The sequence below is a fragment of the Myxocyprinus asiaticus genome, chromosome 23 (assembly GCF_019703515.2).
Source record: "Myxocyprinus asiaticus isolate MX2 ecotype Aquarium Trade chromosome 23, UBuf_Myxa_2, whole genome shotgun sequence".
NCBI classification, from domain to species: domain Eukaryota; kingdom Metazoa; phylum Chordata; class Actinopteri; order Cypriniformes; family Catostomidae; genus Myxocyprinus; species Myxocyprinus asiaticus.
The window spans coordinates 179,716-197,651 of NC_059366.1; the positions used below are offsets into that span (position 1 = coordinate 179,716).

At 38.7% G+C, this 17,936-nt stretch overlaps 1 protein-coding gene across 10 annotated transcripts in view; it reads right to left on the reverse strand.

Annotated features, from left to right (window-relative positions):
• Nucleotides 1-3,086: 3,086 nt before the first annotated feature.
• Nucleotides 3,087-17,936, reverse strand: part of cfap36 (cilia and flagella associated protein 36) — a 67,491-nt gene continuing 52,641 nt past the window's right edge. For all 10 annotated transcript variants that reach the window (XM_051651158.1, XM_051651165.1, XM_051651164.1 and 7 more), the window contains exons 6-10: nucleotides 15,455-15,608; nucleotides 15,228-15,321; nucleotides 4,651-4,760; nucleotides 4,399-4,536; nucleotides 3,087-3,705 (exon numbers count right to left, since the gene is read on the reverse strand). In XM_051651158.1, the coding sequence (XP_051507118.1) occupies nucleotides 3,622-3,705; nucleotides 4,399-4,536; nucleotides 4,651-4,760; nucleotides 15,228-15,321; nucleotides 15,455-15,608 (580 nt within the window). In that variant the 3' untranslated portion in view covers nucleotides 3,087-3,621. The remainder of the gene's footprint in view (nucleotides 3,706-4,398; nucleotides 4,537-4,650; nucleotides 4,761-15,227; nucleotides 15,322-15,454; nucleotides 15,609-17,936) is intronic.

Sequence of the window (17,936 nt, forward strand, 5' to 3'; positions counted from 1 at the left end):
GAGGTGCAAGGGTGCACCTTATGCAATTCAAGATTTTACATCTATTCTATTGGACACCCTCTAGATTGTATAGGCTTGGTCTTAAAGTCACACCCACCTGCTGGTGATGCCAATCAGAAGATGGAGACACAACCCATGTTTTTTGGTGGTGTGTTAAGATCCAAGAATTTTAGTTGAAGGTTCAGAGTTTTATGTGTGACGTATTGGGCACTCAAATTTAATTTTGCCTCAGACTCTGTATTTTAGGCAGTGGGGCGGTCATCAATATAGGGGATAAACACAAAAAATTGGGTCCTGGCCGGTGTTATGATCAGCAGACAGATTGTTTTAAGGAGATGGAAGTCTGCTGGAGTGCCCTCATTTCAAGAGTGGTGCACGGAGATGGGGGGGGTCGGCTTTCAAGGAAGTGTCATCTAGAAGGCTGGGGAACTTGGATGCATTTGATGGGAAATGGGGCAGCTATCTGGCATTCTTGGAGGGCTCTCGGGGAGGGGCAGTGGAGAGAGAAGTATAGTTTTAAATGTGTGTGATTATTAGATATATATATTTTTTTGGGGGTGTGTACACTCATGTGTGACCACAGGGATGTTTGTTCGGGGTTGGGGATTGGGAGGGGTAATAGTGGGGGTTAAATGTTGATTCTGTGAATATATGTTTTTCTTTTCTTTGTTAACTGTTTGAATCAATAAAAAATGTTAATCAGAAAAAATACTCAGATGTCTTTAGCACTCATGATCATGATCATGGCTGTACTGATTTGATTAAGCATGCCATCCGTACTGGTGATATGGAGCCATTTAGGCAGAGGGCCTAAAGATCCTCGTCACATGTTCGAGCCGAGATAGACAAGCAAGTTCAGCAGCTCCTTTCATAAGATATCATTGAAGAAAGTTGTAGCCTCTGGGCTTATCCTGTTGTCTTAGTTAAAAAGAAAGATGGCAGCTACAGGTTCTGCATTGATTTCAGAAAACTGAATGCAGTCACTTTCAAAGACTCTTACCCTCTACAACGACCATCAGATGTTTTAGACAGCTTGTCTGGCTCCTGTTGGTTCAGTACAATGGATTTGTCAAGTGGGTACTGGCAAGTTGAGCTAGAGCAGAGAAAACAGCATTCAATACATGAATGCTTTATATCAGTTCAAGGTAATACCCATGTTTTTTTGTTTTATTTTTCTTCACAATTTGGCATGTTCAATTCCCAATGCGTTCTAAGTCCTCATGGTGGCACAGTGACTCGCCTCGATCCGGGTGGCGGAGGATGAATCTCAGTTGCCTCCACATCTGAGACAGTCAATCCGCGCATCTTATCACGTGGCTTGTGGAGCACGTTACCACAGAGATCCAGCGCTTGTGGAGGCTCACGCTATTCTCCGCGGCATCCACACACAACTCACCACGCGCCCCACCGAGAGCGAGAACCACATTATAGCAACCACAAGGAGGTTAACCCAACGTGACTCTACCGACCCTAGCAGCCAGGCCAATTGGTTGCTTAGGAAGCCTGACTGGAGTCACTCAGCACGCCCTGGATTCGGACTTGCGACTCCATGTGTGGTAGTGGCATTTTGCATGCAGTTAAGTGTCCTATCTGGGTCATGAGTCAAGTGTCCTATCTGAGTCATGTTGTGTCTAGTCAGGGTCTTCTACCAGATGCAAAGAACCTGGACAAAGTCAGGTCATGGCCAACCCCCAGAACTACCATGGAAGTGAGAGCATTCGTAGGTCTGTGCTCCTACTATAAGAGGTTTGTGAGAAATGTCGCCAGTGTATTTTTATTGTATATGGTTTTCTTATTTTGTGTATACTGTATATATATATTTTTTGTATGCAGTCTTATTTTGTGGACACCGTATATTATTGTGTATATTGTGTTGTGTAACAAGATGTGTAAACTGTGTCATGTGTAAATCAGATGTTTATTGTAATTGTCATACTGCTATGTTGCTTGGAACCGCACCCAATACTTTCACCCACTGTTGCACTTGTGTATATGGTTGACTGACAATAAAGGGATTTGATTTGGTTAATGAATAATTTGCATGGAGGTTCTTATTTTAACTTACACTAGCACTTATGCATTCTCGTAATGGGTATTTATTCAGTGTAATGTGTTTGGACCAATGTATGTTTACAATTTGCAGAGGTTGTTGTTCCAGATGTTATTTGGCATAAAGTACCTTGGTACACAGCACTGTCTTTTATATACTTTGGTGCTATATTTCTTATTTTATTTCTGAATTATCTCATTTAATAATTCATTGCCATTTCATTATTTTGTATTGATCATTTCAGTATTTACAGAGTATTTACAAATGTTTTCCTCTTCATAAGTTTGTTTTATGATCCTTCTGTTACTTTAAGGGTTGGAGACACCTCCTGGGCAAGGAGAAAAGAGAGAAAGAAGGGTTCAGCGCGCAGGTGCGAGAGCAGTATTGGGTGGTGTGAGTAGACAGAGAAAGTGTGTGTGAGTTGTAGGGAATGTAACATGCACAGGTGCTACTGTGATGCTGCTGGGCCGATGTCTCCTCCCGTGACAAATAAAGAAGTGATACCAGCTCTTTGTAACCCGCCTTTATTTATGTGACCCACCCCGATAAAGAACGCTACCCCGAGACCAAAATAAAAGGGTTACAATTAGTATAGGGGCCATGAGGACCTCTGGAGGTGAACTGGTGTAACTGCTGATGTGCATGTCACACATGCACGTTGTTTAGAGGTAATGTTGAAGTCGCATCTAATTTGTTGTATGAACTTTTGGGATGGAATTTAAAATAAATCGTGCTGAATGCATTGCCTGTGATAATCTAGACACAGAAAAACACCAAAAACCTATAGCAATATACAGTACATTCAATGCATACACGTGATGCACAGCATTTGCAAAGCATACTTTCAATTTGAAACCAATTGTTGGAGAAACCTTAACTTTTGGCTAAGGTGGCCTCGATCTTAAATAGCAATTGTTGCATTTATTATTTTAAAGTTCTTGAATTTTAGAGTAGATGTAAAAAAATAAAATAAATAAATCCTACACAAGTGCATTTCTGCACATTTTACATTTGAAAAGAAAAGAATCTGTTTCTGATTACTAAAAAGGATACTTTATTGGATCTTTTCATAAAACATCTGTCCATGCTTCTCTAAATTACATAGTGAAATATGAGCATATGTTTAATAGTATGGAAGTGTACACATTTGCACTGTCCCCATAATGCATAACAAAATATCAGTGAGTAAAGATTTTACTATCATTTTGCAGAAACACAGTGCAGTCACTAACAATAAAATGATCATGCAATAACAAACATTTGATCAAGCATCTCTATTAGAAGTCAATATCACGTTGAACATGTCCAGCAGAAGACCGGTGAGTGTAAATCATTTATAAAGGTGCAATTCATCTGTGCTATAGATATATCTGAATGACAATCAATGTCTCAAAACAGCATCAAATAATGTCAGACCATTATCTAATGTTAGGTTGGTAGAACTAGATTAAAAATCTAAATTAAACGGTATACAAAGCAGTTTATCCATGTTTCTCTTTGCACATTTTAACGCAGTATAACACTTGTCTCAAGCTGTGCAGCTATTACAGTCTTTAATGATGATCTGAGCTTTATTTCTTGATGACCTCCTCTTTGAGTTTCTCTGCCAGATGTTTCCTCTTCTGCAACTTCTTCTTTTCCTCAACAGAGATTTCCTTGGAATATCAACAAAGAAATAATCAGAGGAAAATTCAACTACAGCAGTGAAATCTAACTGAAGTTCTGTGCAGTTTAGTCTACAGTTCCACCTTGACTCTGCACCATTGCATGATATGTTCAAACTGGAAAAGATGGTCATAGATGCTCTGGGTTTGTATTCATAGTAAGATGTGCTGAACATGAACTTCACTGCATGTGTGATTGTGGAGCAGGATGAAAATATAAAACATACAGTGGTTTTTAAATTAAAAATCAGAATCAATGTTTTTAAGGCAAGTCTTATCTTACACATGAAAAGTGTAGAACAAAATAGTGGAGGCCCATAAAATCAAAATCATCAAACATGCCACTGGCCTTTGTTTTAAACAAACAAACAAATCAGCTGAAGACATCTCTTCTGTAAGCACTTAACCAGTTTGCAATAATGGCACTTGCCATTTAATTATTAAAAAAATCCTTTCTTTGTCTGTTTCTTTCTTCAGCGCTAGCTCCAATACTACTCCAGCTACTCTGGGAACTTGGCAATCGGATGCTGCAGATATTGTTGACCTTTGTTTGACAAATAGCTTATGTTCCTCATTTGTAAGTCACATTGGATAAAAGCATCTGCTAAATAACTAAATGTAAATGTATATTGAGAATATCGGATGACAAATGGAGTGAAGTGTGCTGCTGCTGAATGTGTGTACCTGTGTGGTGGGTCTGGGGTCAGGGGTCACTGAAGGTGTTTGTGTGGGGGTCTTTGGTGTCTGATCTTTCTTCAGCGCCTGCAGTTTATCTCTCTGCTGCTTCAGATACTCAGACCGCTGCTGTAAGCCCTCCTCCTTCTATACACACACACACACACACACACAATAATATATATGAATTTATAACACTCAAACATGCGTTGGACACTACAGATCAGATAAATGGACACAGGAAGTGTTTGAGTTTCTCACAGCGATTTGTTTAGGACAGTCAGTGTTTCTTGGGCTCTCTGCTGTCTTCTCATTGGCTGATACAGGTTTATTTGTAGAACCCTTCACAGCGGGTAATGTCTTACCTTTACCTGGACAAATACATATACACACCATATACATACATACATACACAAAACAATGATTCTATCAGCTGCTAACAAACATGCTTTAATGCAGTGTTTCCCAAAATGGAGTACATGAGGTGACGATGGGGGTACGTGCTAAAAAAATTGTGAGATTTATTATTTAAATTTCATCCAAGTCTAAAATAACATTCAAACAGAGTTCATTTATTGCACACTTGCAACAAATAATTTTGTGCACCATCTAGTGTACAAACTCCAAAACGGTCATGTCATAAAGGTCAGATAAACAGCATGCAATGAAAAATCTTTTGCTGTTAAAAAAATGCATTACTCGTGTCATGCAAGTATCGCCCAGCACACTGCTAGGTGACGTAGCTAAGTCATAACTAGTAAAATGTTGACTTCGCTGTTTTACCAGTCTCAAACTTGTAAGTCGTCCATGATTTTAGCCTATTTATTTATTTTAATCGCAGTTTGAAACATAATTTGTATATAAGGTGAGATGCATAGGGACTTTTGATTCTGATGGTAAAAGTTCATAAGTTTTGATGACAGATGTCAGATGTCACTCGCACCGGTGCGGCCAAATAAATTTAAACATCCACACGCAGTAATTTGCACTCGCATTTGTTCGCACCCTAGAGCCCTGTTTTTTCAGCAAACGAGCTCAACCTTGTTGACCATGTCAAATGTGACATAAAAAAGCACCTTGAGCTGACCACGCAATTGTAGAGCTACAGGTACTTTCCCGCAATGCCGTACCTGCAATGATGCGCAATTCCTGACAGTACTGACAGCTATTCTTGTGTACGGCAGCTCTTATGAAGTGCTGGTACTGTGTCCTGTTTCCTCGACACGATGAGGGGGGAGTTTGCAAGTTATGCAGTTATGTCATATCTACCACAACTGTCTCATTAATCGGTAAGCTATTTATTCAACATGAATATGATAACTATAATGTACTAAAGTCCAATTTAGGGTCATCGATTACATTTTTTAATTAAATTAATCACATGGTATGCCGATTAATTATTGGAATTAATCACAATTAAATGGATATATAAATATTTGCTGAAAAAAAAACTAAAATAACAATAATTCAATATATAAAAAAATATAACAATGAATTAATTATAAATTGTTATATTTAAATATATATAATAAACATAATAATTCAGATAAATTAAAAAGACGAGTAAAGCTTTGATAACACAATACAAAAATTACAATACAATATATGATTTATTTCCATATTATTGAACACAGTTCCCAGCAATCCATTTTGCAATTTAATTAGTCTGAGATTTATTATAAGGGCTTGTCTAAGGACGTATCACACTGTACACGTGCATTTTGGAGCATCTCACTTTGGTTGCGTAGCGTCATAAACATCCTATTTTTAGTTTGCTGTGTCAGGTTAAACTTAGAAAAACACATCATGAGATCGCTACTTTCGGATTTACACTCCGTCAAACTGTTTGAACGTGAGAACAAGACTCATCTTGTGCTGTCTGTTGTTGTTGGTAAGTGTGGTTTGTTTTCTGTATAAGATGCGTGTTGTTTAAGGAGTTGCTTTAAAATGCTAGATGTGTTAAATATTTAGATTTTCGAAATATCTCGTGACTTTTATCTATGCATTAGAGAGGGGTACGCAAAAGGATGCTGAATGTTTGGAGGGGTGAGAATCACTGCTTTGACTACATACTCTATACTGTATTAAAGGGATAGTTCACCACAAAGTGACACTTTTGTCATCATTTACTTCTCCTCATGTCATTCCAAATCCAGGGCTCGACAATAAGGTCTGCCCGATAGCCCAAGGCGAGCGCATAATATACTGGGCGCGGCGAGGCACAGTGGCACGAGTGCACAAGGTACAGACACCAAGCGCACTCTTCTAGAACTTTCCTCACTCTGTTCCAAGTGTCTTTGCCGCATCTATTACCAATGTGTTTGAAGCTGCAGGAAAAAAAAACCCCTACTTAATGAATGTCAGAGCGGGATTGAACGAACACAGTAATTGTAATTATCCCCACACATTCCATGTTCACAGTGCAGAAAATTCCCCCATTCTTTCGTTTGAACATATTGGTGAAAATTAGTAATCCACACATACTGTAGGAACACAAGAAATAATTTATTATAATTCTATTGCATAAATCCAAGTAAATCCATGTCCCTCCGTGCTTCTCTCTCATCATCTCTCTTCGTGCAGCGTAGACACTGTTTAACGTGCATGCGCTCTCGCAAAGGGACAGAGCACTAGTCTCGTTTGCACAGTTTAATAAAAAGAGCTTTTTTCTCAAATTCTTTTGCCTTTAGGAATGAAGCGCTGAATGAAATGTAATAAACTTTGTTAAACCCCGGTTATACACGTGGCTGGAAATCTGAGCTGCTCAGTATCCGAAATGGAAGAACAACTATGTTTAAAAACATACTCATTTATTCTTAGCGTTTGATATGAAAAGAAGCAAAATCACTATGGCTATTATTATAATCAGAGCTGTTCAGCTCGAAGAAGACATTTAAAACAGTCTACTTCATCCTCATAACACACCCATTACAAGTCTCATTTCTGGACTGTACTAGTAAAATCCTATGCTTTGTATATATCAGTCAGCTTTGGTCTTGTTTGGGTTGTCTAATTTTGTGTTTATATCCACATTCCTAATTCCTACATTAGGCCTAATATCTACCTACTGTATATTGCAGGGCAAGTAAAATACTGAACCACTGGCCCGACTGGGCCATTAGAAACAATTCTTAGCGTTGAGCCCTGAATCAGAGTTTCTTTCTGAGAAATTCCAAATCCGTGAACATCTGAACAATTGTACTGATTGCTTATTTCAATGCAATTACAATGAATGGGGACCGGAGCTTTAGAGCTTCAAAAAGGATGAAAAGCACCATAAAAGTTTCATAAAAGTATCATAACAGTGGTTCATGTTTTGTGTGAGGAACAGACTGAAATTTAAGTCACTACTCGGTACTCGCTGATAATCTTCCCCTTCAGTGAGCTGTAAACTGCTGTGACCGAATCATTCAGTGAACCAGATCAATCTTATTCATGAACTCTTAACCTTGCACAACCCCGTGTCCACCTGCGAGGACATTGTGTTTTGTCTTCACTATACGTTATGCATAATTCTATTTCGTTTAACTTCAGAACACTCTGAGCTGTCATTAAATGGCTAATCTTTCGAGGAATGGTGTCATGTGACAAAACAACATGGGGCCGATCTCATTGAAGTTTGTCTTTGGGAGAAACACAAGCAAAACTACATCTAGTAAGAAACCATATTAAGTTTTTACATTGAAACATGTTTGTATCAAAAGAGTATCAACTCAAGTTTCATCCGATATTCCATTTTGAAAATTTCAGTGATATATCACTAAATGGCACACTGTTAAACACGATGACATCCGATGTGGACTATGACTATTTTTTCATTAGAAATCTTATATTTACTGTGCATTATCACCATTGATAATCAATAGGTGCATCCAAAAGCTGAAAAATGTTGCTTTCAGAGGCTTTACACAGAGTTAGGATGAAAATAAGGTGCATTTCGAACTGTTCTGGGACCAGTGCAGACAGATAGCGCACTGGAGGTTAAGTCATTCACTAAATAGGGAGCATTGTATAGCTCTCCTATGCAGCTAAGTGCATTCACTCCTAATATCCGACCGAAATTCAGTTTCAGGCTCTAGATTTGCACCATTCCATACCACTCAGAGTAGCTCCGCCTCCAAAACATACGGAAATGTCACGGTGAAAAAGAGAGCGGCTGTGGTTCTTCAACACAGAAAGTTGTACTATTGTTACTGTAGCTTGCTTTTAACCAACAAAAAGATTAAGAAGTTAAGTAAGGTCCCCAGATGTTGCTGTGTTCCTGGTTGTGGAAAAACGGCATCTGTGCATAGCATTCCGAAGGATCCCAACGTTCAGGAATAAGTGTCTTACATTTATTTAAACCAAGTATCTGAATGCATCAATGTGGGACTGGATGTTTGCTCTGCACATTTCTCTATTGATTCTATTAAGAACCAACATGGCTTTGCAAAGAAACTTATACTGTAAGATGTAGCAGTGACAACTATATTGGACATGACAGTAATGCCAGTGAGAAACAAGTGTAATTCTAATGTTTCATCTGACTGTGTTTGTTTGATATGTAATGAATTGTATAGTTAGCTGCTTCTATCACAAAATAAACCATGATCATGACTCCAACACAGAGTGTATTGTACTTATTACAAGATTACTTACCAAAGAAATACATAATTCCTCACAAAATATTGATTATGGGACTTCCGGTGAGCAGCACAATGGAGCAGACGTGTCTGTCTCTCTTCCCCATCAGTTTCATTTATTTCTTTAACTACCCCATCAACTTTTTCCTGGCACACTACAAAGACTAATAAGACGACTTTTGAATAACAGAGAGCCGAGGCGCCCGTTACGCCAAACTAAGTGAACATGGCGGCACTAACAGACCTGTTGGAAGAGCATAGAGCGGCCTTGGCGGCCGAGTTCAAGGCTGCAAATTCAACACTACAAGTAAAACTTGACTGTATGCAAGCCACAGTATCTGATCATGGACAGCGACTTACCACGCTTGAGTCCCATGTGGAGTCGCTAGATGAGCGGGTGGAACGTCTAGAAACCTCTCTCGCAGACTTAACGGAGAGCAACGTGAAGCTTAAAGCCAAGACTGCGGATCTGGAAGCCCAGAGCAGACGGAACAACATAAGGATCATCGGCGTACCCGACTCGATCGAGGATCCGCAGCCAACATAATTTTTCGAGTTGCTTTTTGAAGTTTTTGGTAACCAAGTACTGTCCTCCACCCCCAGAGCTGGATCGGGCACACAGATCCCTCACTGCTAAACCCAAGCCAGGGGAGAGACCAAGAGCAGTTGTGGTCCGTTTTCATCATTACCAATTAAAAGATACAATCATTCGCGAGGCACGTAAAAAACGAGGGAATTACAGTTTCAAGGGAAACCAATCGCCATCTATGAAGATTACAGCCCCGAGGTAATGGAGCAGCGGGCTCGGTATCGTGAAATCATGGCCGAAATGTACAAATAGGGATTCAAACCGGCTCCTTTGTATCCGGCTAGACTTCGTATAACGACCAGAGAAGGGAGCAACAAGTGGTTCACTTTGGCAGAGGAGGGCAAGCAGTATTTGGATTCTCAGCGCGGCAATTCTTAGCAACCTGACATTGACTGACATTTGTGCCATTGGAATTATGAAGCAAGAGATGGTTTATTTCAGCCGAGGAGGGCAAGCGGTAGTAGGATTCTCAGCACGACGTCTCTGAGCAACCCAATGCTGACTGACACCTGTATTACTAGAACTATGTAAGTTGGGAGTGGTTTGATCGTCTTCTCATCATCATATGTGGGTCGCTATTTGACTCTGTTTTGAGTTTGAGTTTTTTGTTTTGAGAATATAAAAACTAGGAAGACTGTAGTTATCGAATACAGATTACGGTTATTTGATCAGCAATGCACTTTCCTGCTGTTTGGTTTAGCAAAGGTCATTTATGCACCTGTTCTGTTTAAACAGGCCCTAGTGTCCTTGAACTGCAATATAAGTTGAACAGTTGTTGTATAGCATATTTGTGACTGAACAAGTTTCATTTGAGGTGCTGTTAAAAATACATTTAGTCATTTAAGGAATTTTAAATTGTATTTATATGCCTTGCAATAATAATTCTAATTCCGATATTCTCGTGGTTGAGGGTTAATGTGTTGTTGGGGAAATATAAGGTTTGCAGTTTAAATAAGAGTAAAAAAGGAAGACAAGGTATCCGGAGAGATATGTAAGTTCTTGGTTGTTAGTTTAAAGGGAGAGCAGGGGTGGGTATAAGGGGTAGCTGATTGTTGTTGGTCTTTTTATGGATCTTGTTTTCTCAGTTTTCTTGTTTCAGTTTTTTTTTTTTTCTCTTCTGTCTTTATCTCTTTTTTTGTATTTGTTCAGGACATTTCATGGATCAGGGTACTGCAATAGTTATACATGATTCAAGTGGCTGGTAGCACAACAAGATCAAATACAAATATTCGTTTTATCTCTTGGAATGTAAAGGGTTTGAATAATATCGTTAAGACCAAAAAAGTTCTCTCACATTTACAGTCCCTCAGAGGAGACATTTTTTTTTTTTTTATTTATAAGAAACTCATCTTCGCACCTTGGATGTTCCTCGCATTAAGTGTACATGGGTTGGTCAGTGTTTTCACTCCAAATTTGCTGTGAAGGCAAGAGGGGCAGCGATTCATATACATAAGAACATTGCTTTTGAACCTGAATCAGTGGTCTCAGATCCAAATGGTCGTTATGTGATTGTGTCCGGGATTTTACAAACAGTCCCAGTTGTTTTAGCATGCATATATGGCCCCAACTGGGATGACTCATTTTTTGTTAATTTTTTTTCTGTACTTCCTAATCTTGATAGTCATCACATAATTATAAGGGGAGATTTTAATTTGGTTCAAAATACAATATTGGATAGGTCTTCTTCAAAACATACCACGTTGTCCAACTCTGCCAGACTTCTAGAGTCCTATACTAAACAGATTGGCCTGTCAGATCCCTGGAGGTCAAGGTTTCCAACTAGTAAAGTCTTCTCTTTCTTTTCACATGTTCACCGTTCATACTCGTGGATCGATTGTTTTTTTGTTTTTATGGATGATAGAATGATGCACTCTGTCAATTCCTGCGACTATCATAGTATAGTCATCTATGATCATGCCCCCACCTCTTTGAATTTAAGGTTTCCACAAGCCAGAACTTATTCTAAACAATGGAGATTTAGTTCACATTTACTTTCTGATAACAAATTCAAAGATTTCCTCACATCTCATATAAATCTATATTTGGAAATAAATGACAATATTTCTATTAGCAGCAACACACTGTGGGAGGCATTCAAAGCCTACATGCGTGGACAAATAATTGCATATGTCTGTCAGTTGAGGAGATTTGAGAACGCCAGGGTGGCAGAAATATCTGACCAATTTCTAAACTGGACCTCCATTATTCTCTGACCCCTTCATCCACAATTTATAAAAAACATCTTCAACTGCATTCAGAGTATAACTTCTAACTCACAAAGTTGAAAAGCAATTGTCAAGTGCTAGGCAACTTTGTTTTTGAATTTGGTGAAAAAGCTGGCAAATCACTTGCATTTCAGTCTCGAACTGTTCGCGCATCAAGACTGATCCTTAAAATTAAATCTTCTAAGGGTGACATAGTTTCCGATCCGGAGGAAATTAATTAAATTTTTTCAAAATACTATTCGGATCTTTGTTCCTCAGAATGTAACTAAAAAATTTGGAATGGCCCAAAGCTCTTTGATCAACTAATATTCCCTTGGGTTAACAATGGCTCCACAAATGATTTGGGCAGGCCTGTATCTACCACAGAAGTACAAGAGGCAATTAATTCACTTCAGAATGGCAAATCTCCTGGCCCTGATGACTTTACCATCGAATTTTATAAGACTTTCTCCTATGTTCTAGCCCCAATTCTACAAAGAGTATATAATGTCTGAGGCATCCATTTCATTGTTGCTTAATATAGATAAAGATCCACTGCTTTGCAGTAGCTACAGGCCAATCGCCTTCAGCTAGCGTTGTCTGCTGTTATTTCCCCTGACCAGACAGTTTTCATTTTTGGGAGACACTCTTTTTATAATACCAGAAGACTTTTTAATACCATCCTTTCCCCAAGCTCTGACACTGCCGAAGTTGTACTGTCCCTCGAAGCTGAGAAGGCATTCGACAGGGTCGAGTGGGAGTATTTGTTTTTTATTTTAAATAAATTTGGTTTCAGCTCCAATTTTATATCATGGATTCGATTATTATACTCTGCTGCTGTAGCATCTGTGCACACCAATGCAACACATTCTGGGGCCTTTCCCCTTCACCGAGGCACACGCCAAGTTTGCCCCCTTTCGCCTCTATTATTTGCCTTGGCTATTGAGGCACTGGCCATTTGGTTGCGAAGTGAGGAAACATTTGAGGGCATTACTCGGTTTGGAACCTCTTATAAACTGTCCCTTTATGCAGACGACCTTCTTTTATATATAGCTAACCCCATTTCATCATTACCGCCAATCCTCAAGATTTTTGAATCATTTGGCAAATTCTCTGGTTACAAATTGAATCTTCAAAAGAGCGAATTGTTCCCTATCAATTTAGACGTTGAGACACTTTCCCAACATCCGGTCCCCTTTAAGTGGGCTCAGGAAGGCTTCAGATATCTAGGCGTATTTATCACTAAGTCAATCACAATCTTTAGAATAAAATGTAATTCATTAATTTATGTTTATAAGGCAGATATAGAGAGGTGGTCCTCTCTTCCAATATCGTTAATTGGCCGTATTAACTTTTTTTAACCCAAATTTTTATTTCTCATTAACAAGTCATTTTTTGTCACTCTAAATCAGACAACTCTTTTTTTTTTTTTTTTTTTTTGTGGGGCGGCACGTGTGCACGGATAAGGCGAAAGGTTCTCGAACTCCCAAAGTCCAATGGGGGCTTCGCTTTACCAAATTTTCAACAGTATTACTGGGCCTGTAATATCAATAAGCTTTTGTATTGGACCAACTCCTCAAGAGTTCCTGAACATCCTGTTTGGGCCCGAATGGAATTGTCATCCTCAAAATTCTCCGTTCATTCGGTGATTTGCTCTCAGCTTCCTATAAATAGTAAAAATGTCTCAGACAGTTTAGTAGTGGCCAATCCTCTTAAAATATGGGTTCAATTTAGGAAGCATTTTGGGTTAATCAGACCGTCGGCTCTGGCTCCTATATTGAACCATTTATCTTTTCTACCATCGTGTTCTGATCCAGTTTTTCATGACTGGCCTTCTAGGGGTCTCAGTACCATCAAGGACCTTTATGATAAAGGAATATTTTTATCCTTTTCAGAATTGTCAGAAAAGTTTGAGCTTCCTAAAATGCATCTTTTTCTCTTCTTTCAGATCAGACATTTTGTACAAAATCAGTTTCACCAGTTTCCTAATCTCCCTCCTGACTCTAAAATGTACACCCTTCTCTCTCTTAGCTCAGACAGAAAAGGGCTAATTTCTGTCATTTATGAATTAATAGATTCATTAAATCCTGACCCCTCTATTTCACTCAAAAGTACCTGGGAGGGGAGAAAAGCAGAGCTGTGGTTTATTTCATTTTTATATATACAAGATGTTGTATCTGCACAAAATGCCAATAAATATATTTTGGAAAATAAAAAATATATATATATTATGTACAAATGTACTTTTATGTTTCCTTTATGTGCTTTTTGGAGCTTCAAAGTTCTGGTCACCATTCACTTGCATTGTATGGACCTACAGAACTGAAATCTTCTAAAAATCTTCAATTGTGTTCAGCAGAAGAGAGAAAGTCATACACATCTGGGATGGCATGAGGGTGAGTAAATGATGAGAGAATTTTCATTTTTGGGTGAACTAGCCCTTTAAGGAACAGGAGTTTTGGACAGTCGAAAATACACCTTTTCATCTCTGCATTATCTGCTTTCAGGCAGATTTGTGTACGTAACTCTTGAAGGGGCGGGGTTAAAACTGACCACCATACATCAGCAGAGCAGAGTCGGTCATTTCACCGGAAGAGCAAGTTATGAAATTTTGATTAAATATGAGGTCAATTTTTTTTTATAAAATAGCAAATATGCATGGATGAATCGTTCTTAATAAGACCAGAAACATTAAGCATTCATAAATAAATAAATAAATTTAAATAAAATAAATAAATAAAAATAAATAGTCAATTTTGATTTCAAGCAGCGATAAGGGGCAGTCACACTAAGCTTTGAGCATGCACATTTTTTTCAGACAAGGCCACAAACCAGGATATGATGTCACGCAGGAGGGATTCTGGTGCAAGTACATAATACATCACAAATAACAAATGATAATATATTAAAAATGTTAAAATATACCGCCTACTCACTTTCCTGCAACAATAAAACACAGCTTTTAAATATGTGTTCTTTGTATTGAGCCAAGAGATCAGGGTGTGACATTTCGATCTTCTATTGGTCACGCGTCCTCTCGTCATATGAATTCACTTTGTGAATAGTGAACAATGTGTTCCACTGAATACTGATTTTGAACGACATGATGAAGAGCAAATAATTTTCATTTTGGGGTGAACTATCCCTATAAAGCATGACATGTACTCTCATTGCATTTATCAAATGGCAACATCAGCAATATGATAAAAGACACCAATGATTAGTACTTGCATAACAAAAAACAATAATGTTTGGTGCATTAATTTAGATTTCAACTGATATCCGGTCACAGGTGTGTGTGTATCTGTATTACAATGGCTTCAAACACGCCTCATCCAAACAAATAAGCTATAATGATCTGTTCTATGTAAGAGGTAGAAACAGCAGATAATAAAAGTGTAGTATGACAGAGTGAGTACAAACCTGATGGTGGTGTGCTCGCAGCAGTTTTAGCTGAATTCTTGAAGGCTGTGGAGTCCTTCAGCTTCTGCTCTTTAGCTCCTGAATTCCCATTCATCTGTGAGAGACACTTAAATCATCATCAGATTTTCAGAAAGAACATTCAGTGATAAACTCCACAAAGACCTTGAGCACAAGTGGATTCATAAATGTTCCTGTTGCCGTTTCTCTGTACTCAGGGTCACACTTACAGTGTTTGTGTGCTGAATCACAGGGTCACAGGTCGTCTGAGCATCACACATGAGTGCTGGAGCGCTCTCAGATACACTGCTGGATGTGGAGACCACTTCCTCTTTCTCCTGTATCCTGTGAGCCATCTCCAGATCATACTCCTCTTTCGATCTCCTGCAGGAGAACACACACACGCACACTGCACATCACAGTCAAATTAAGGACACAACAAAATAAAAACAAAACAAAAAACTCTGTGTGCTCTCATGGAAATAAATCAAGCAATGCGAGAAACAAAACAATATCATTTCCTAATTATTTCAATCAGGGCTGTCAAAGATCATTATTAAATTAAGAAAATAATTAAATATATTACTATTATTGTACACTGTTAAATTTAACAGTTAATGCATTTACTTCTTTTAGTTTTTCTCTATTGCATAGACACTTAGACACAATCAATTCCATTAACCATAACGTCATTTTCCAAAAGAAACACTAATTTCTCCAAACTATAAACACTATTCCTGTATTTCAAACAAGTTGCAAATCTGTTGCAAAACTTAAAAAAAAAATTAAAAACAAATTTTTTTTACACATTGTGAGCATGTAGAAAGCAAAAGCATTCAAAACCCCTCACAAAGTCATCACAACCTGTACTCAACTCTCACTCAATTCTCACCATGTGAACACTATTAACCCAGTAAAGCCTGACATATGAAGGAATTGTCAGACAATTCAAATGTTTTGACATGAAACTGTTTTTAATACCATTAGACAAAATATAAAAAAGGTAGGACATTTGTAATTGAAGTTTTTCTTAGCCCATACATACTACAGTGGTAAATCTTGGCCGTGACAACTTCCTCTTCTTGGTCTATAAATATGGATTGAAATGTAACAGTTCAATTCAGCAAATCAAAATATTTTTTTACCTTTGATATTAACATTTTATTGATTCACAAAACAGGATTGAAGAAACAGAACATACACACACAGAATCAAATTATATCAAATTACAAAAAATAAAAAAGACAAGAGGAAACACTTAAGAATAGATAAAAAAAAAAAAACATCATACACTTAAAACTACAAATCTGGGGGCCTGGGTAGCTCAGCGAGTAAAGACAATGACTACCACCCCTGGAGTTCGTGAGTTCGAATCCCAGGGCGTGCTGAGTGACTCCAGCCAGGTCTCCTAAGCAACCAAATTAGTTGCAAGGGAGTGTAGAGTCACATGGGGTAACCTCCTCGTAGTCGCTATAATGTGGTTCGCTCTCAGTGGGGCACGTGGTGAGTTGTGCGTGGATGCTGTGAAGCCTCCACACGCGCTATGTCTCCGTGGTAACGTGCTCAACAAGCCACGTGATAAGATGCACGGGTTGACGGTCTCAGACATGGAGGCAACTGAGATTCGTCCTCCGCCACCAGGATTGAGGCGAGTCACTACGCCACCACGAGGACTTAGAGTGCACTGGAAATTGGGCATTCCAAATTGGGGAGAAAAAGGGGAGAAAATAAAAAAAAAAAGCTATAAATCTCCCCCCACTGCCCCTCCCCGAGAACCCTCCAAAAAGCCCAAATAGTTGCCCCATTTTTTATTAAACAAATCCATGCTACCTAGCCTTCTATATGACATTCCCTCAAATGCTGCCACCCTGCCCATCTCTGTGTGCCACTCTTGAAACGAGGGCACTCCAGCTGATTTCCATCCCCTAAGAATGATTTGTCTGCCAATCATAAACACCGGCTAGGACCCAAATTTTTATGTATTTATCCCCTATATTAATGACCGCCCCATCGCCTAAAATACAGAGTCTGGGGCAAAATGAAATGTAACCCATTTAAGCCCATCGGCAACTATAGTTGCCGCAGTGTATAGTTGTCATTTTCCTTTTGTAAGTATTTTTCTAGATGTTATCCATGTTTTATATCTCAATGACATGCAAGCAAACAACCAAATAAAGGATTTCAGTCACATGAGGCTGTCAACTTCCTACCCCTATTTCCAGGAAGCATGGCTAAGGCAAACCCTCCCAATAAAAGGTAATGTTTCATGTTACTAAGTATTTTTTGTTAACACACACACACACACACACTATATATATATAAAGGACTCCACCTCGGCATTCAGTGAGTAGATGGCATCGAGGCAGTGAGCCCGGGACTCTGGGATTCACTGCTGAACCCTCTGGAGGTGTCATGGGCCTATCAGCAAAACATCGAGGAAAGAGGGCGCCCACTTGATAACCCAGAAGATGCCATCACTCACTTGACCAAGTTTAGGCAGCATGTCTCACATGTGCAATTAAGGGATAATTATATCAAGTCCTACATAACAGATCATAATACATTTATTTATGAATAAAGATTGATCTGTTGAAAGCAGTTATTTAGAGTTAGATGCCAAATGATCTCCTCCTGTTCAAATTTGATATTGAAGGGGTGCATACAACATATTTGCCCAACGGCAACTATAGTTGCTGCACATTCAAATACAAT